Genomic DNA, 21,495 nt, shown 5'->3' with positions numbered 1-21,495 from the left:
TGAGTGGTTAACAGTCAATTCCTGCCAGTTCCTACTAAGCACCCAATGATTTTCATGTTCTTACCAAACCTTCCTACCTTTTTGTCTCTGGTAAAGGTTACTCGATCTGCTAGTGTGCTGCATCAGAAAGGCGGCACCACCACCATTTAGATGAAGAATCGCAATAGAAGCTTGCCTACAGCCCTCACTTGCAAAAATGAAAATCCTTATTTTACAGCGCTATCTCAGCACCCTATCTTCTGTCGCCCTGAGCCTGCTGCTTTATACGTTTCTCTTAACTTCTCTCTTCTGAATTTCTAACATGGTTGCAAATGAAGACACCAGAGATTGCAGCTGCTGGAATCTGGAGCAAAAACAAACTGCTGGAGGAACTCAGACAGTATCTGTAGAGGAAAATGGACAGTCGACGCTTTGGATCAAGACCCTTTTATCTGTTGTAAATGCATCTGGAAATAAGGAACTTGCATTTAACTAATGCCTTTCACTTCCTCAGGATATCCCCAAGAGCTTCAGAGCAAATAAATCACTTTGAAAGAGTACTCACCATTGGAATGGACATCTTAGACAAAGGGCATATGCATTAGTCAGTAACCACAGACCAGTTTGTATGATGTATCATTTGAGATAACAGATGAAGTTCAAGAAGGTGGCTGAAATCAGCTTAAGTGGTTGTTTTTGGCCAAGATAAAGTTAGATACAGATGAGATGTTAAATCAAGGTCCCCTTCTGCCATTTTGGGTGAATGTAGAGATGCCTTGTGACAATCTGAAGAAATGGAGTTGTCAGGTGTTTTGGCCAATATTCATCCCACAGTAATCTGGTCATTATCACTTTGTTAATTGTAGGATTTTGATACATGATAACTAGCTGCCTGCTTTACTTTAAATGCTCTTATCCGGCTGTCAAGCATCTTAGAATAATCTAATGTTATCAAAGCTGCCATAAAAACAGAATGCCTTCACTTCAGGCTGTTTTAATTAAGTCGTAATGGTTCATGATAATGGGGGTATCAAAGGCCCATGTAGCTTAATCTCATATTTGTTGAAAAATTACATTTTATGGCATATCAGATTTTACTGCAATTAAATCTACATTGCTTAAAATGTATTCATTATAGTTGCCTGTATTTCTTAAAATACCGTTTTTATTTACAGTGCCAAAGAAGAAACATTTCTAGTAATTAGTAGACTAGACTGGTAAACATTGCTGGTATGTTCTGTTTAGATAAACCTGGTCATTCACCCTCAATTTCAGACGATTACATGCAAATATAGTGTAGCACCCAGGTTTTGATTTCCTGTCTTTGAGTGATTGGATTGTTCCCCCAACTTGGCCTCTTCAAAATCATCTGCAGGCAATAACTCATAACAGGGTGTGGATTGCAGACTCCCACTGCTTCACTTAGGAGACTTAGGATGTTTTTTAGTTCTATATGATTCAATCCCTGTCTGAAATATCTGGATTTCATTCAACCATGGTTGTGTTGACTTTACTATGGCCCTATACACACACCACGTGTTCTACGATCACAAGAATATTTCATGGAGACATAATAAATTTAAAAATAAGTTGACTCTGTGGGGAAGCAGAAAGTTTCATCTTAGACAGTGATTGCTGTTCCAACAATTTATGAAACTTTCTACATATAATGTGCCAAGAAATGTTTATTCCATTGCTGTGCAATTGAAATTGTGCTGTTACTGGAATGAAACAGCTGGATAAGAGCATTTAAAGTAAAGCAGGCAGCTAGTTATCATGTATCAAGATCCTACAATTAACAAGGTGATAATGACCAGATTACTGTGGGATGAATATTGGCCAAAACACCAGATAACTCCACTTCTTCAGATTGTAGCAAGGCATCTCTACATTTACCCAAGATGGCAGAAGGGGACCTTGATTTAACATCTCATCTGTATCTAACTATATCTTGGCCAAAAACAACCACTTAAGCTGATTTCAGCCACCTTCTTGAACTTCATCTGTTATCTTAAATGACACATCATACAAACTGGTCTGTGGTTACTGACTAATGCATATGCCCTTTGTCTAAGATGTCCATTCCAATGGTGAGTACTCTTTCAAAGTGATTTATTTGCTCTGAAGCTCTTGGGGATATCCTGAGGAAGTGAAAGGCATTAGTTAAATGCAAGTTCCTTATTTCCAGATGCATTTACAACAGATAAAAGGGTCTTGATCCAAAGCGTCGACTGTCCATTTTCCTCTACAGATACTGTCTGAGTTCCTCCAGCAGTTTGTTTTTGCTCCAGATTCCAGCAGCTGCAATCTCTGGTGTCTTCATTTGCAACCATGTTAGAAATTCAGAAGAGAGAAGTCAAGGGAATCATATAAAGCAGCAGGCTCAAGGCGACAGGAGGTAGGATGCAGAGATAGCGCTGTAAAATAAGGATTTTCATTTTTGCAAGTGAGGGCTGTAGGCAAGCTTCTATTGCTATTCTTCATCTAAATGGTGGTGGTGCCGCCTCTCTGATGCAGCACACTAGCAGATCGAGTAACCTTTACCAGAGACAAAAAGGTAGGAAGGTTTGGTAAGAACATGAAAATCATTGGGTGCTTAGTAGGAACTGGCAGGAATTGACTGTTAACCACTCACAGGCATTTTTAAATCAACCTCCTGTGCCCCCACCATCCCTCCCCGAAGGAAGTTGCAGGCTGTTTACTGTGACAGCTGCTTCTGCAGTCAGCAACCAAATCAGTTCTACTTCAGCCATTGGCACGTTTTGAGTCCACAGTAATGGGACTGGGTATACGCCAAATGCAAGAGCAGTGAATACAGTGTCCAGCTGCAAATTTCTAATACAAAGACAGAAAATTATGGAAGTAACAGTCAGAGAGAGAAACAGAGTCAGCATTTTATGTCGATATCCTTTCACCAGAAAAACTTTGCTAACTTCAAAGCCCCTCTGCTAATCCCCGTTGCCATTTGTGCAGATGTAGTGTACGTTGTTTGTTAACTTGACCTATTATCACCATCACGCTGCCATTGTTTCAGCACTGTGATCCTCGCCATTTCAGATATTCCTTTTACTCTTTCCTCGTCCTACTTTCTCCTCTATTCTGTTGCATATTTTCTTACAATATAGGATGCCATTCAGTCCATCAAACCAATGCCGACTCTTTCCCAGTAACCCATTCTCTTAAACATGCCCATTCTTGATTCTCATACCAGCCATAGTAGCAAATTAATCTAACAACCAGCACATCTTTGGGATATGGAAGAACCCAGAACACTGTGGGGAAATTTGCATGGTCACACTGATAATGCACAGACTCTCATGAACAGAACTGGGGATCAAGATGGAACATGGGTCTCTGGAGCTGTGAGACAGCTGTACTATCTGCAGCTACACTGTGCTGCTCAGAAAACTGAAACTGTTAAATCTCCAATATTTTCCAGTTCTAATGAAAGTGATAAACCTGAAACATTAAATCTACTGCAGATGCTCTCTGTTCTAGCATTTTCTGGTTTTATCTCGGAGACTGCTGTCTATTGTTCAATAGCCATGAACGCTAATGGAGAATCGCACTGCTGCTGTTTATGTTTAAAATTAAAGTTTGTATATCCATTAACAACCAACACAGTCAAAGCTCAGTCTCTAGCTCAGTGTGCAAAGCTTCATTGCCTATTCCTATCCCACGCAACTAGTAGAATCTCAACGTACAGTCCCAAGAATGCTTTCACCTCAAGCAAGTAAATTGCCAGTGGTCTCACACTTAGTATACTTGTCGCAGGAGTATTTTCAGTTGCCTTATTTGTAAAGCCGGGTCTATCATTTCAGTAACACGAAGCTCTTCCAGCTTGTTACATTATGGTTTGGTTTTCTACTGTATCAAAGTACAGTTTGCTCATTAAACTCAGCTCATTTAACATTTTGGCTACTTGGCATAGAAAACAATGCAAATTGCACTAGCTTTTGAAGTATAATGAACAGACAGGAAAGAAGCAGTCAGAGTGAGAGATAACATGTACTGCTTTAATATATTTCATAGTAACACGAAAGCATTTCCAAGATGGTGCTGACTAAAACCTTGCTAAGTTCCATTGCTAAGCTTCTACCCATTGACCACCTCGTCCTACCCATTGATGTCAATCCCTGTTCAACACCTCCCCTTACCCCACAAGCATCTTAACTACAAATATGGTCTTGATCAGAAATGTCAATCATTCGTTTCCCTCCACAGATGCAGTGTAACCTACTGAGTTCCTGCAGCAGTTTGTTTTTTGCTCCAGATTCCAGTATCTGCAATCTCATGTCTCCTCAAACCACTGAGATCCCAATGAAGCCCCTTCTCATCCTCACACAAGCTGCCAATCTCTGGCCAGCTGAGAGCCCAACAGGTGCCTTGATTGGCCTCTGATGCAATGCACCTCTTTGAATGCATCTCTCTACCCCATTTTATACCCAGGTATTTTCCAACCACTGATGCAGCACCTCTCCCTTTCCTCAACCTGGGTCCCAATTGGGCCTGTGACTGCCACTCTGTTCCTCAGCCATTCCCCTCCCCAACTCTTGGTCCTGGATGCCGTATTTTCCATTGTATGGTCAATGTTGCCAGAAGGTAAATGTGTAACAGCAGTTCAATTGAATTCAAGCTTGCAGCTTCAGGTCTAAGGCTGAAATAGTCAATGGAGCACCTTGCAGCCACCATTTGATGTGCCTCTTTATGACACCTTTCATTTTCTAAGCTGTGTTTTTAGATTCAATTACTTATCCCCAATTGCATTAATATCATTGCCACTCTTTTAACTACAACTTGAATTGATCAGTAATTTTTAAAAAAAGGCATTAACAAGAGTAAACTATAAATTGCTGCTGTACTTTTATTACTTAGCTGTGGGAAAATGCACAATTCATTCACTTATGATTAGTCAGAGATGACCAGTTATTTTTAAAAGAAAGTGTGAATTCATTGTTGGCTTCTATTCTTTTCCTAATGAAACAAATTTTGTGCTTTTTGCAAATGGCAATTTGACCATTGAGATTTTCATGTCTTCAAAAGTCAGACTAAACATTTGTTAATTAGAGGCATTTGATAAACTTAAAGATTTGATATTCTTAAACTTTGCCTGCAGAAGACCAGCCAAAATCATACTCTTGTAGAAGTAAAAGGTATTGTTACATATTGGGCTTTGCCTTGAGGTTTTCCTCCGTGAAAGAGAAAATTAAATTATCAGGCAGGCAGATTAGTGTGATCGATTCACGGTCTAATTTATCTGCCTATTAATTGGGCAGATTGTGAACATAGTGATTCACTGTTAAATGAGGCATCACAATACAGCAATAGTGTTTAAACAAAAACTACCATAGTTACAGGTACAAGTTTATAAATGGAATAATTATTAAACATAATCATTCTTTACAAAATGTTATCACTTCAATGAAGTTATGTCTTTACTACTGTTCTTGCTCCATATTCATGATTTGGACTTGGATGTAGAACAACATAATCTTGAAATCTTCAGGGGTTGCTACAGTAGGAGACCTATCATAAGTGCAGGTTAAAAAAAAATTAAGAATATAGAGAGGTCAAAGAATTGGCAAGCAGAAATGCAATTTAAGGATAATAAATGAGGGCTGTTTCATTTTTAAAAATAAGAACAAGAAATAGGAATATGTACTTAATAGAAAGATGAGGAGAATAATAAGAACCCAGGGACTGAAAATATGTATGCCTGGATCTTACTAGAGAACGCTTGCTGTTTTGAATGAAGGTGTCAGCATTTACTTGTCTGGAACTTCTGTGCATGTGTTCAAATGTAGAAATTCTGACTTACTGACAAATTTGGAACACTGAATCTATCAGTTCACGCCATATGGAATCCAGTATTGGAGCTCAATCTTATTGAAATTCCCCAGCATTTATATTGAGGAATCGTCTCTCGGATCCTGCTCCATGTTCTATCAGGCACATGTTCCGTTATGCCATTGATTTCTTTATGGATTGCAGGGCAGTGGTTATATGACAAAGGACGCCTGAGTTCCTTTTGCCTTAAATTGTTTTGCTTTAGTTTCATGTTTTTAGTAATTTATTTCTATTAGGCATTTTAATTATTAGATGTAAAATGATTTACTGATTTTTAAATATTATTTTCAGTAGTTTTTAAATTTGAAAACTAAGTGATCCTCACAGCTTTAACAGGCGGCAAAGTCATGGTTCTGCCAGCTGTCAAAACTTCCAGTGGCATTTCAGGAGTGGGGTTTCTCATTACATCTTTGGGAAGCTTGGGCCAATTGAGTACATGCCACTGGAGTCCAGGATGCTTCTGGCCAGCAAGGTAGAATTGTATCATTCAGATCTAGTAAATTAGGGTGAGAAGGGAAAGATTTAAAAGAGACCTGAGCAGCAACATTTTCACCCAGAAGATGGTGAGTATATGGAATGAGCTGCCAGAGGAAGTAGTTGAAGCAGGTACAATAGTATAATTTAAGAAGCACTTGGATAGATACATGGAGGGGCAAGGCTTAGGGGGGATATGGGCCAAACACAAGAAGTTGGGACTCGCTGGGTGGGCACTGTGGTTGGCACGGACTGGTTGGTCCGAAGGGAAGAAATAGGTCGTAATGAGAGCCTGATAGGAGGAAAAAGGGAAGAAATCTAGAGCTTCGTGATTAGACAGTTGGACACTTGAGCAAAAATTGTGGATGTGCAAGGGGCCAGAATTAGAGGAGTGCAGAGATCAGATAACTTAAGGTATGGAGAAATAGAGAAATGACCAAGAGGAGATTGTGTACAAGATTTGTTACTAATTTGGATAGGAGCAGCATAGCTTTGGATGAATTGAAGTTTATGAAAGGTAAAAATGTGGAAGGTTGGTCAAAAGACCTCTGGAATAGTTGTATCTGCAGATGTACTGTGCTTGAATAAGGCTTTAAGAAGTCAAGGGGCAGGGTCCAAGATATTGCAGAGATGGACTTAGGCAGTCTCCATAAGAAGATTAAAACTAACCACCAGTTATGCAACATACAGTTATGGAAAACATACATTGCCGATTTACTAGCCAGTTTAATGGTGGGGGGTGGGGCGGAAGAAAGGGCTCAATTTTTATTTGTTTAATGCATACCTGTAACAGATTCAAATGGTTGAAAACTCTCTTCCTGTGGTGAAACTCAATATCTTAGAAATTCATTTGGATTATGCTGTTGGATTACGCAATTGAGCATTGACTTTTACTGGAATGAACCTCAATACAGCCATCTGTAGATTGTCTGGAGTTTGTCAGGAGTTTCCCACTTGCCCGCTTGCATGTTTTTGTATTCTTTGCATATAAGATGTTACTAATCCTCCTGCCATGCTTCTTTAGGAGCATTGTGGGGGAAGGTTGCACCATATTGTCCCTGGAGCAACTAACATTGATGATTACCATGAGAGGAAGTTCATCCCAGTGCAAAACTGTATTGGGACTCCTGTAAGATAAATCCTTTCTTCACCTTCAACCTTCCGAACCTACCCTCTCCCTTCCTTCCTAAATGTGACACTGATATCTCCTCCACTTCCATTGGTTTTTATGACAATCTCAAGGACTGGACCCTTCCAACCCTCATCACCCAAATGAACGACCTTGCAAAGACCTGTCCAGTGCTCCCATGGCACCTCCGATCCACCTAACGTCTGATTCCCGTCCTCCCCCTATATCTGATCCATGTAAGCCTCTGACAGAGCTTCCGATCTCCAGTACAACCAAACCTCATCCGCTCCATTTATCTGATCACCACCCGATCAATCCAAACACCAACCACCCCTCCACCACCAGATCAGAGTCCCAGTATTTCCTCCACTGGCCACACTGCTTCTTCCCCAACACCCCTCCTCCTACTCGATTATACCATGAGCCAAAAGGACTATATACTCTGGCTCATTGGTCCCCAACTACCCCAAAATCTGTCCTTCAATCCTGTGCAACATACTTTCCAAATAGGACTGTTCACTCCTTAGAGGTTTTGTGCTGCAATGGCAGTCTAGTGCACAAGTTTTAGTGCACTAGAATTCCTAGGCCTTTGCATTTTAGTGATGAAAGCTGAGGGATAAATACTGACCAGGTCAGGAGCAGGACTCCCGTGCTTCTTTATTCCCTAAGACAGTTGAAATTGAACATGCTCACCTTTTGGTTGGTTCCTTCTTCATTTGGGATTATGTGATCCGATTAGGTTGAACCAGCAGTGGAGGTAATAAAAAATGATGATGGAGTAAAAATTCATTGGATCTTACAGCACAAAAACAGGCCATTTGGCCCATTTTGTCCATGTTGACCATGGCGCCCATCTATTCTAATTCCATTTGCCTGCATTAGTCCTGTATCTCTCTACATCTTTGCTATACGAGTCCAAATGCCCTTTATACATTGTAATTGTCTCTGCAAATTGAGAGCTTGTTTGGCCTGATATTGGGAAGTACTGCAGAAGGAAAGATGCAATAGAGGACAATCATATCTAGAAATTGGACGCTGCACATTTTAGTACACAAATGGATGTTGTGTATAGCATTAACAGCTTCAGATAACCTGAAGTTTATAGACAGTGATAAACACAGAAAACTGGTCAAGAGACCATTGGAATATTTCTGCAGCACTTGAATAAAGCTTTAAGCAGTCAGTAGGCAGGGTCCAAGATGTTTTGGAGGTGAACCATAGGCTGTCTTGCATAAAGAGCATAAAACCAAAAATTGTCTGCAAAGCATAGATTATACAACTGTTAAGCTATTCACAGTTTTAACTGTCCTGCTATAAATGATGTTAACGTGTACATACTTGCATACTTGCTTGAAGAAGGTACGGTAGTGTAGCGGTTAGCGTAATGCTATTACAGCGTCAGAGACCCAGGTTCAATTCTGGCCGCCGTCTGTTGTACGTTCTCCCTGTGTCTGCATGGGTTTCCTCCGGGTGCTCCGGTTTCCTCCCACATTCCAAAGACTTATGGGTTAGGAAGTCGTGGGCATGCTATGTTGGTGCCAGAAGAGCGGCAACACTTGCGGGCTGCCCCCAGAACACTCTACGCAAAAAAAAGATGTATTTCGCTGTGTGTTTCGATGTACATGTGACTAATAAAGATATCTTATAGAAATTATGGTTGTGATTTGCTTCTCTTTAAGACCATTGTGAAATACGTAGGTCAGGTTTCAGATGGTCTTGTTTCCGAGACAGGCAGCTCCTGCATCAGTTTCATGCTGATCCATACAAAGTAGGCTAGCACTTTTGAAGAGATATCTCTACGGCTGTCTCAGGCTGCAGAGCAACAGTGGAGGGCAGGGGTAGGTGGGGGTGGGATTTGTGGAAAATGTGTGGGGAACAGGAAATTAAGATTGACAGGAGTAAAGGCAATGTTTCTCCTGTTGAAGAACCCACCCCCCCAACTATAGAGTGGATTAACTGCACCCCATGTGTGCAGATGACACAAAACTCCAGCCATCAGGATTAGCATTGGGTCATGGGTCAAGAGGTCTTTTAACCTTTACTGCAGGAACTCCTGATCTTTACAGAGGACTGCAGGCACTGTTTATTTAACAGATAAAATCCATGTTCCAGGAGTCACTTTAATTCACTACTTTTAGCGCTCCTTGTTTTATTGTATTATTTACAAAAAGTCACATTTCATGACCTCTTGATCTAATTTCTGCCATTAAGTAATTAAAATGAGCTATGCATGTTGATGAAGTCCTTGTGTGCAGAGTAGGATCGCTAATTTGAAGATCCTAGTCCAATTTCCTGATGGCAAGGATTTATACAGGAAGTGAGGAAAAACACAAGAAGTGCAAAATGCTTTTGTATGTGAATTACACATTTTTAAAAAAGGGTCCAACAGAGAGAGAGCAAGAGAAGACTGTATCTTAGGATCTGCGGTGCCCATTCAAAGCTGGAATCAGCGAAATTGTTCTATGATTTTGCTCTTGGTTTTTCTGATAATCTCTTCTGATTATTGCTACTATAATAAGTTACAGACATTGAACTTTTTGTTTCAAGTATGTTCCTCTTCACAGTTATGGTCAGCTGTAAATCATAGGTTATTAAATCCAAATTAGAAACATACTGGTGGCTGTTATTTGTATAATTATCAACCAGATCAACCAGATTTACACATGGGCATGCTCAAACCAACCAGGCCTGTTTTCAGTTAAGAAAGCTTCCTGGAATGAAGTATTTCTGTTCCTGTAAATCTGGAGAAACGGCAGCCAATGACTGTTGGAGGTTTGGAGGATGAGGTCATTCAGTTTCCATGTTATTGGATCCAGCAGAGAGAGAGAGAGAGAGACCTTTCAGCTTTGTGGCTGTTCTTTCTTAGAAACTGCAGAAATCGTTTCTCAGCATTAGGAGATGAGACTAGTGTAGTTCCATCCTCTCTGTTCCAACCATTGGGTATGTACGTTAAAGATATACAATTTTTATTGTTTAAAATTTCCAGTTGAGGGTATATTTTAACACGTGGATTATATTATAATCACAAACCAGGAAATAGCTCTGAAGGATATCTTTGTAAATTCACTAAAGTTAACTGCATCATTTTTTCCAGGTCATGAACATTTTTTTTCTTCTTTTAAAAAAAAATTGAATGGGCGTTGTTTGGAAATGAATCTGTTGTAAGAGGTTTTCAATGTACTTGAACCCCCTTGTTCTACTTCACAGTGTAATCTGACTGTGCTGCTTATGCTGGAATACTAGAGAGATTGTATTTTAGGATCTGTGGTGTTCATTCAAAGCTGGAACCAGCAAGGTTGTTCTATGACTTTTTGCTTTAGGTTTTTCTGATAATCTTCTAATTATTGGTACTATAATAAGTTATACTGGAATTGAGGATTTTCAGAGAAGTGTTATGTTGATTAGCAGGGAGCTTGCTTCAGCTCGGCATTCAGACGTTTGCAACCATGGACATCTGCTTCGCTTAAGGGGACAGGTATCATTTTAGAAGACTCTTAATTTACACATAGAAGTGCACACAATGACGGGATTACTATTGTAACAGTGTAATTGAACTGTCTGCTACCAATTTTACACGTTATTTTAGAATAGTAATTTTTTTCTGCACAAATTGCACCATATGAATTTGTAACCGTGACACTTTGAAGCGGTGGTCAGTATGTCAATGTAACAGCCATCAGAGGTGAATGTTCCAGCACTTATGGCAGTCCTAATGCTTTATAGTTTGCCAAACTTAAGAACTAGAATTAAATCCAGTGAAAACAGCTTTATGTTCAAAGGGTGAAGGCTGTCTTCCTTAAAGCTTAGTTATTTCTGGTTTGTACTGAGCCCAGACATGCTACAAAAGCTCCTAAGTGGAATATGTGCAAGCAGTCTCAGGCTGTCTCCTGGTTGGCACAAGCGACCCCAGTCCCTCCCAACACATAGTGCAATAAACTGAAGTAAACTGGCACTGCCACCTCATGTAGAGAAATCAGAGGTTGCTAAAGGTGAGGAAAATGAAATCATACATACTGGGCTGTATTAGATGCTGTCCTCGGGTTAAGGTAAATGAAAGTTCAGTTAGTATCAAGCCTATGCCACAGCACCTTGCAAGGTGACTGAAGCCAGCACTGGATGTCAAAATATTCCATTCTCAGCATGGACAACATTTACCATAAAGATTCACCTCCTTGAAAAAAAAATGAAAAAGAAACTAAAACTGTCTGAGCTGAAGCATTTGGGGAGTGAATAGTCTAATAAATTGCAACGTTGGTGTGAAATTAGCAATTTTGGTAGTGGAACATGTGGATCATTCTACTGGAGACACGAGAGACTGCAGGTGCCGGAAATCTGGAGCAGCACACAAAATGCTGGAGGAACTCAGCGGGTCAACCTGAAATGCCAACTGTCCATTTCCCTCCATAGATGCTACCTGACCTGCAGATTTCCTCCAGCATTTAGTGTGTTGACCAGTCTACTGAACAAGGTAGAGCATAAATGTTGGCATGGACTCTGATGGGCAGCATAGTGACACAGCGATTAGTCTTACTGCCTCGTAATTCCAGAGACGTGGGTTTGATCCAGACTTTGGTTGCTACCTACATGGAATTTGCACATAGTACCAGTTACCATGTGTGTTTTCCCCTAGATGCTATGATTTCCTCCTGCATGCTGAAAACATGGTAGTTGGTAGATTAATAGGCCACTCTAAGTTACCCCTCATGTCGGTGGGTGACAGGAGAATCAGGGTGGTGGGTGGGAAGTTAATGGATATGTGATAGGAAAACTGAGATGAGCAGATATGGGTCCTTGATGGTCAATGCAGATGTGGTGAGCCGAAGGACCTGTTTCTGTACACTATGACTCTGTGTCAATGACACCTGGTTCAGTGCTGTAAAACAAGTTGTATTGGTACCCCATTCATTTAGACTTGCCAATTTTCTCTCTACCCTCATCTCTTGAAGAAATTTGTGCCTTGTTGGAATATGGTCATTCCACAATTGATGGCTGTACCTTCCCCTGCACCAAATGACCATTATTTGGGTGAGCTGCATCCGAGAGTGCCACTGGCTATTTGACTGCTTTGTGGAGCTGATTACTATGATCACACTTGACCCATTTCCACAAAGTCTAACAAGAGTCATTACATTCCAGTCAGGGAAAGGAACAATAGTTAATATATTTTCTTCTCCCAAAAGTACAACCTGGCTGATAATAGCAAACTCACTAATGACCAAGGTTCTAACTGGAGGCTTTCTAGTTCCTGGTTTGTATCGGTCGAGAAAGTTGGAAAAGCACTAAAAATTCTTGACCAGAAATGATGAAAATAAAATGCGCAGCAAGGGCGTGCAAATGATTGGATGCTAAAGTGCTAGCTCATCCCTGAAGGGTTGAATGAGCCCTAATGTTCAACAGGGGTAGAAGTTCATCTTTTGTTGCTCATGCTAAACATGTATTGTTGCTATGTGTTGTACTCCACTTCTGAAATTCACTTCCACTGGAGTCCATGGAATTGAAATTGCAGCACAAGCTGCTACAAAAGCGAGGTGACTAAGGATGATTGCTCAGTGTGTCTACAGACCACAGCTGGCCAGTCGACATAATTAGTTTCTGAGCCAAGCCATTACAGTGAACTCTTGCTTGAACTAGCTTTTCCTTTTGCAGGTGTATTTGTTGCCTGCATTCCAGGTCCATTATAGAAAATGGCAGTCAAATGTTCATCGCGACACACAGCTGAGTCGGATATCAGGGACCAACAAGAGCTCCCAATCAGCCAAATGGAGAGCAAGTGGTTTGCGAGCAGTGAAAACAAACGCTGTATGAAGATGTCTCTCCCAGTGAAAGTTTTAACTGAGGGAACAGCAAAACAAGAAATGGATAACAATGGCAGCAAATTTTCTTACATTGCTCAGGCAACAGGTAAGCAGAAAGACCTGTTCTTGCGCAGCACTAAATTATGTTTAAATTATGTAAATCACTGATTAAAGTTTAGCAGCAGTTAATTAAAGTCACAGATGGGCCAGACTGGCTTTTTTTCAGTGAGCTGTAATCATTCCCAAGAGTGTCTTGAACCATTTTAAAATGTCAACAGGTGTGCCTTTGTTTGCAAGAGATTTTTTTGTTGCTAAAAAGTTAAAAATTGTTCACTATTTAGCAGCCACACTGAAACAGAAATGGAAATTACTCCAAACCCATCATTAGCATTTTGTCAATAGTAGCAACTGATGAGTGGGCTGTTGGCATTAAGGAACATCGCCCACAGTTTCCTCTTCTGATAGAGGCAGTGTATGCAGAGGAAGAATTTAGATTCATTCCCCTTTTGTGTTTTTTGAATTAACTGAATGCCCATTTAATTTTTAAAAAATGGTAACCAAAATGAAATCTTCCTGAATGACGGAAAAAAAATTAACAGGGCAGCTAAAAATATTAGCCCTACATATTATGAGACAGTGAGAAATAACACACTGCTAGATCCCCTGACCACCTGTTATTTGATCCCTGAGAACTTAATTTCCCACATATTGCTAATTGCTATCAGCTCAGGAAAAGCTTTTTTTTATTCAAAAGAAATCAAAATGAGGTTGAGGTCTGCAGAGCCTGATTAATGCAACTTAGTTTGGACAGCTTCTTGCATCCGGCTGAGTAGGACACTCGTGGCTGCCTCTTGCAATACTTAATAGCCTATTTATCCTTATAGGTATAGGGAATCAGAAGCTCATACCCAGTTGCGAGAAGCCGCAATTCATAGCCACACCTAACAGTTACAGGTAAGAAATTTTTAGCAGTTTTGTGCTAACCCAGGAATAGTTTAATGATGATTGACCTGACGTAGGAGGAGGACTGGCAGAAGTGCATTTCTTGTGATGGGACAGTAGCTCAGAAATCCACGATTGCTGAGGAATTAGCCTGATGATGGTGAAAAAGAATTAAATGAACACAGGTTATTAGAACACCCTGGGATGGGAGTGTAGAAGGCTATTCCAGTAAAACATGCTGATGAAAGTATCTTGCAGCAGAGGCTTGGAAAAAACATCAGAAATACCCCTTGCTGCCCCTCAAATCTATTCTGTCTTTCAGCCAGATCAATGCTCATTTGTATCTCCCGTCCATTCACCCACCTTTGGTCCATATCCCTTCAAGCAATTGCCTCACAAAAATCCATCCTATAACAACTTGAGGGAGAGAGTTTCAGAGCTGCAGCACCTGTTGTTTGAAACAGTGTTTCTGATTTCACTCTCCATCTCCTCAGCTCTAGTTTTAAAACTTTACCCCCTTGTTTCTGATTTCCCCAGAGGAACTGCCTTCTTTCTAACTAACACTGGATCATTTTATCTGTTTAAATCCCTTGAGTTATTCATCATCCTTCTAAATTCCAGGTTGATAAGTTGTTTATGCAACTTGGGTTGATGTAAAAAAACTGTTTGAAATCTGTATAAAAGCGTAAGCAACATTCAATTGAGAATGTTGCGGTTTTGGATTTGTAATACTGTAATTGTATTGTGGAGTAAATTAAATGTGAATTTTGTGGGAAAACCACAATAATAATCAGGCTAATAATTTTGTCTTTAACCAGATAGTTTTCTTTTCCAGTAATCGTGCAGAAAGATTGAACTTAGAAAATGTCCCAAACAATGTGGCAAAAGTGGCTGAAGGGAAGCTGCCTCAGCTGCAACAGGACCAGCAGCTCAATAAATATCCCAGGAGAAAACGTAGGAGGAGAAAATCCAAGCACAAGGCCAAAGCTTCACAAAAGCAATCAAAGACCCCCGAGCAAGAGAGCTGTCCCCCAATACCAGTACAAGTAGGTAGCAAGCTTTCTCTAATCTTAAATGGATCAGATTCTATAATTTTGAGTAGATTCCTAATTTCCTTCCACAGTCATTTTTAACATTGATTACAGATTTCAGAAATGAACTTGGATCATAATCTGTTTGATCAACAATGAAGTATTTTAGAAACACATATAATGTAGTTTTGTTCATTTAATTACTATATTCCCATTTACATTACAATACCATATGTCTCGGGATGTTTTTGCTACATTAAAGACACTATATAAATGGAGTTTTGTTCTATGTCAGTGACATGTTCAATTGGAAGGATATCTGACAGATTCAGGTTGCACAATTATCCAGAAATTTGAGTAGAAGTTACAGGAATTATAAACCAGGATAACTTTTTGCTTCTTTAACTTCAGGATGCCAGAATCTGTTAAGGTGTTTCCACTGGTTAACTGGACTCAAGTAGTGGATCAATCCTGTTAAATTCCCAAGTAATCAATTAAATCTTCTCACTAGAGTCCAATATTCCAGAATATTTACAGAAAAGGAAACGGCTGAAAGTTAATTATAATTTTGAGTAGTAGATTAAGATGGGAAATTATTAAACTGGTCACTTATATCACATATCCCCCTGATTATCAAAACAAAGTTACCTTTCTCACACGATTACAAAACTTGGCTGATCTTTTTGAATATGTGTAGATGACTGCATATAGCAGACAAATTGCTGCCACTTTCCATAAGTTGACACTGAGCAAATTAGTCTCTCCCACTTCTTGCCAGTGCAAACATTCAGAAGAGTGAGGCTCTGCAATAATAACACTGGCAATAATTTTGTAATCTTAGTATGTGCAATCTAATATGTAATATGTAACCGCACTTTGGGATCACTGATTCTAGTTGGATATTTTGCCAGAGATTATATCACATGATCCCTTAGCCTCCAACATATTTACCTCCATGCTACTTCATTGGTTGCCCAGTGGGTCTATCCTGACATCCCAAAACAAAAGAGTGCACAGATTTTATCACCCGATTGGATAATCCAGGACCAAGAGAGAAATGGACTTTTTCCTCAGTTTTTGAATTAGTTTTTAGTCTTCAGCTGAGATGGAAAAAATCCCTGTTTTAAAAATACACCTATTTGAACTTCAAGTGGAAGCTTAACGTTTAATTCCTGAAGACTGCAGGATAACGCTGAATCTTTGAGAGTTCAGTCCTCTGTCAGCACCTTATTATCAGTATATTTAGAAATGAATCTTTCCTCTTCATTTGCTCTACCCAATATAAGGTTGTAGCCATAACATAACCTTCCATGGAACAAGTTGATGCCACTATTGGTGCATTTCAGGCTGGTAACAAAAAAAAGACCTATTTTTATAGTGCCTTTCCCAGTTTCACTTATAGCCAATGGACTATTTTAAAGTGTAGCCTCTAGTACAATATAAACTAGGCTCTGAAGCTTGTGATGCCATTTCAGTTTAGATCTCAAAGTTAATGAACTTCACTGTTTTTACTTGTAGGAAGATGACGCTGAAAACAGCACCTCTGATTTTTGCAGCAGCACTTCAAGCAGCAGTAGCAGCCGTTGTGAACTTGAACAGATGCACATTAGTGCTGCCCATAGAGATTCCCATGGATTGTGTGGATTGGGCCTACAGAACCGATTACGGGAAGATGAAAAAATTGAAAATATGTACTTCAATATCAAACACTTCAGTGATGGAGTTAAGAAGTCTAACGTCAGACCCATTCCTTCCTCGGTCATGAAAAGTGGCGGTCTCATGCATAACATGGCAGAGAATTTTGAGCGGAAATTACATTTGAACTTAACGCCACTGCCTCAATTGAAGCAGGTTGATGTGGATGGGGGACACAAAAAGCAAGAAATTTCTTTTAATAATAATGCAGCCATGCTCTACATCAATGATGTGGGAGGGGACACTGGAATACGTATTCCTGATTCAATAAGTGCAGAAGAGACCTCTCCACCACAGTTCTCTGCCTTCCAATCCAGTGCGAGCAAGGGATATGTCATCTCTGACAACTTAAGGTGCTTGACAATGCCAGCACTACAATGGGCAAAATACTCAGAAGGGTGGAAACAAAGTGAAAAGCTTCCAGAAAACAATGAGGGCGTCCTTCAACATGAGGTGCGTAATACACCACTTCAAAGGTGTTGAATTACAGTTTCTCACTCCAGTATGTATCAGGTACTCCAACCTGACTCATATAATTTAAGACAGCAGCCAGCGAGTTTGCCAACCTGAGCTCCTGTTTGCATCCTTATGATTTGTTATTGAATGACTTTAGCTTTGATATCAGGAGAAAGCTTTGCACATTTTCTTGAGTTCTGAATGAAATGTTATATCCAGAAAACCAAAAAAAAAATCCATATATTCTGTCAGACAAACTTGATAATCAGTCTTGTTTTGTATATTATTGTTACTGTTTTCTTGTAAGCAAATATGGTGAACAATTTGCACATAAGGTCCCACAATAAAACCATTTGAATTGGTGTCATTCGTTTAGGAATGAATCTTTCTCCTCTTCAGAAAGGTTCTAAGGGTTATTTTATACCCACCTAAATATACCCTCTGAATTCCCATAATGAAGATAACACTTCTGACAATGCAGTACTTCCTCAGTGCTGCACTGAAACTTCAGGCTATTTATGTGCTTGACTCTTGGGGTGGTTTCCAGCACATAAGCCTCTGATTAAGGAAAAAGCTGATCAACTCAGCCAAGCAGGTAAACTCCTGCCTCTGAGATGAAAGTAACTTGGAGAAACATGGGACTGTTGGACAGTTAAGACAGCAAGTGTTACTGGCATTCTAAGCAGTTAGTCAAGGCTGTTGATATTTGCCTCAAAATTCATCCCCAGTTAGTAACCAGTTAAATAGAAGCAGCTGCCTGTTTACCCCACCTCTGAAATTCAGTTTCATTGTGCACAATAGAGCCAAATCTCAGTAGCTGCAAGTATAAAGTGTGCTTAATGTTACAAACCAGGGATGAATTTCCAGGGACTGAGTTTTGTAAATAGGCTATTACTGAATAAGCCTTCTCTTTCACTATCCAGAGACTGAAGCCTGTGGATAATCAATATAAAGAAAACTTGCAGTGGTCAATCTGCTCCAATCGTCTGGGAGTTGGAACCTTTGGGGAGGTGTATGTGGCAAAAGATCATACCACTGATTTCACCTGTGCTGCTAAAAGGGTAGGTTTGTTCAACTGGAAGTATATTCAGGAAAGTATCTAGGTAGAAATTGACCCAATTGTACAAGTTGTGTTTGCCAAGCTGTTTGACGAAAGATTTTTCAGCTTTGATTATAGTTCAGTTGTCTAAAAATTGAACTCGACCTATACTTTTGGAAACAATGCTTAAAAAGTGACCTGGGCATATGTCAGTGGTGCTCAGTTTTATCCCACTTCAGACTGCTTGTTTAAATCTTAATAAACCTTGCAATTAAACCCGTAACTCCTCAATGTAAGCATTAATGGCCCAAACAAATATCATGAGCATTGCAAAATGAGGCTGGGAAAATCCTGCACACAAACTTCGATGTCAGAATGGATATGCTTTAATTCTTGTTTGACTGGTGATCCCAGCAAGTTGTCATTTTTGTGATCACCATAAGATACTTCTCTCAACTGGGGAGCCCAATTTTCAGTTGTTAAGTGGTGAAATACCTGAAGTCCAGGTCAAATTTTGCAAAAATCGCAATTTCATCTAGGGATGATTTCTCTCGGAAAACCAACTTTGCATCACTTGTTGAAAAATACTAGTGGTTTAATCCAGCTTCTATGCATAATAATACATTCTTTGATTTATGCTTGTCATACATTGGAAAAAAGCATGATTCTTCCTGAGGATCTATTAAGATGTACCTCCTTTCCTAGATTCATGTGAGCAAGTTCCAGCCACAGGAGTTGTTGAATTGGAGCAAGTTGAACTCTCCACGAGTTGTTCCACTATACGGAGGAGTACGGGAGGGGGAGATGATAACTCTGTTTATGCAGCACGTTCAAGGTGAGATGCAGTTCATTTCATATTTTGTGGAATATCCAATCTTAGCAAGATCATTGTTGGTTCAACTAATCAAAAACTGGATAATGGTATTATAATCTGAGTGGTTGAGGGAATAGATTTTGGATATGATATGATTTGATATGATAAATTCATTTACCAATTGGCATAATTTCAGTATGATGGCAATTCTATTGTTTTCCAAACCTGTTTTACTCGAAAATACTTAGGCCTAGAAATTCTAGTGCAACCAAATGGGAGTGTGTGATAGTTAAAGCAGCACCATGCAAATAGTGGTTGTGTCCTGGACCTATTGCAGCAGATATCAGTAATCCCTGAGGCCCAAGGGATTGGGAGCTTCTAAAGGGGTATTACACATTTTCAGGAGGGGTGCAAAGTGGTGGGAAAGTACCTATAGACTTTATTGAGATCTAAAATTGGATCAGCAAATAGGTGAGTGGCCAAGGTTGTGGAGGGGACTTTGCAGTCGAGGTCTGGATTAGGGGCAAGGTGTGGAGATTAGGACCTTCACTCGGCAGATTGGGAGGTTAGGAGCAAAATCAGGTTTCTTAGTCCTAGGGACCAGTTGGGCCCTGGATCATGATGGGGGGGAAGTTGGGTGTGAATTCAGTTTTCAGGGGAGGAATTTGAAAGGTCAAAAATAAGTTTAGGACTTATGTCAATGGGGTCTCAAAAGAATCACTGCAAGGGAAATAACATCATCCTATTTAATATGTGCGAGAGCGAATTGTGCAAAATTTGATGGTGCATTTGACCCAGAAGTGGTTGCAATCCCATTCTGTTCTGGGGGTAAATATCAGTGCTATCTGTTTTGAATTTCTGGACCAGAAGCTCCAGACAAGGAAGCACTTCGTTAAACCATCTCTTTGGCCAACTTTGCTCACAATTCCTAATGTTGGGTCTTTTGATGGGAGCATTCTATATCATCTATTTGGTAAGTCTCCTTGGGATAGTTTCATCAAAGAAGGTTTATAAATGAAAGATGTTGTTGAGAACCCATACTCAAGGATGCACCAAGGTCAGAAGGAAACCATGATAAACCTCCAATTGATAGTTACATGGTATAAATTTTAAGTGGCAGAAATTCATCCTCGGTTGCTTATGCCAAGCATGCAGTAATATGGTGACAGCATGTTATATTTTGCTTCTGGAATTCAGTTCTATCAAGGTCAAATAACCTTTACAAAACAAACTGTTCCTAAATAAAGGGGAAAACACAATTACAAGTCAATGGTCAGAAAGTTCTAGTAAAATGCAGTAAGTTAATCAATATTTAATTTTTAAAAAATGATAGATTAGCACTTGAGATTTAATGTGAGCTTTCTTGCTTACTTTAGGTGGATCAGTGGCACAGCTAATTGGGAATAGAGGGCCTCTTCCTGAAGCTGTGGCTCTGTATTACACAAGCCATGTGCTAGAAGCATTAGAACATCTGCACTCCCTTGGAATCGTACATGGAGATGTTAAAGGTAAAGTCACAATAGGACAGTAGTTACTATTCAATTCCCTTATTATTTTTGGTTCAGATTCCAATCAAGAGACAGATTTAGTTGCTATTGCCTATGTGCACACTCATCTTTCTCCACATAATGAAGTGTAATTTTATTCTAATCCTATTGATATGATTGTTCAATTTAAAAGCTGAAACTTTATTTTGAATTTGTTCACACATCATTTGCTGATATAGAAGGGACCATCCCATGTTAAACATTCATTTGTTGTTCTTTTTACAGCGGATAATGTATTGATATCACATAGCGGTCGAGAGGTTTACCTCTGTGACTTTGGACATTCAACACAATTAACTCCAACAGGAAACAGTACATCAAATGCAGGTAAGAATTGGTTATACCTAAATTCACTGATTAGGGCTTGGAAAGGACTTGAGGAGTGGAATGAAAGGAGCGAAACTGGAGGAGGATGGGATTAGGGTTTTGATTAACCACAATCACTTATTTCAAGAGGCACATTCCTGATAACCAGATGGCTAGTTGTTAACTGGCTCCACCAATAAGTTGACAGCTGTCTGATGGAGGTCGCAAGATGCAGCGAATTGCATGTCTTAAGAGAGCAGTTATGAAGGCATTGTGGGTCTGAAATGTGTGCCTGTGTTGGATTATGAATAGGACCGTCTGTTCTGGACAGCGGTGGTTCCTGGATAGGCACTCCTCCCAAACATCTCACAGGTTTGGTTCTGCAGAGGTTACCACAGAGGGTTAGTCAATACCAGGAGTGTGCACAGCAATCTAAATGTG

At 39.8% G+C, this 21,495-nt stretch overlaps 1 protein-coding gene across 3 annotated transcripts in view; it reads left to right on the top strand.

The window, feature by feature from the left end:
• map3k14a (mitogen-activated protein kinase kinase kinase 14a) overlaps window positions 1-21,495 on the top strand; it is a 46,275-nt gene that overhangs the window by 11,207 nt on the left and 13,573 nt on the right. The window contains exons 1-9 of one of the 3 annotated variants that reach the window (XM_052038822.1): window positions 2,238-2,377; window positions 13,076-13,330; window positions 14,109-14,178; window positions 15,002-15,212; window positions 16,716-17,345; window positions 18,272-18,409; window positions 19,093-19,222; window positions 20,578-20,709; window positions 20,974-21,075. In XM_052038822.1, the coding sequence (XP_051894782.1) occupies window positions 13,114-13,330; window positions 14,109-14,178; window positions 15,002-15,212; window positions 16,716-17,345; window positions 18,272-18,409; window positions 19,093-19,222; window positions 20,578-20,709; window positions 20,974-21,075 (1,630 nt within the window). In that variant the 5' untranslated portion in view covers window positions 2,238-2,377; window positions 13,076-13,113. Of the gene's footprint in view, window positions 1-2,237; window positions 2,378-10,272; window positions 10,370-13,075; window positions 13,331-14,108; window positions 14,179-15,001; window positions 15,213-16,715; window positions 17,346-18,271; window positions 18,410-19,092; window positions 19,223-20,577; window positions 20,710-20,973; window positions 21,076-21,495 lie in introns of those variants that run through there. The other 2 variants (XM_052038820.1, XM_052038821.1) reach the window with 2 other exon arrangements.

The sequence above is a fragment of the Pristis pectinata genome, chromosome 25 (genome assembly GCF_009764475.1).
Source record: "Pristis pectinata isolate sPriPec2 chromosome 25, sPriPec2.1.pri, whole genome shotgun sequence".
Taxonomy (NCBI): Eukaryota; Metazoa; Chordata; class Chondrichthyes; order Rhinopristiformes; family Pristidae; genus Pristis; species Pristis pectinata.
Note: the sequence above shows the minus strand (reverse complement) of the source record. Positions and strands in the feature narration are given on the sequence as shown.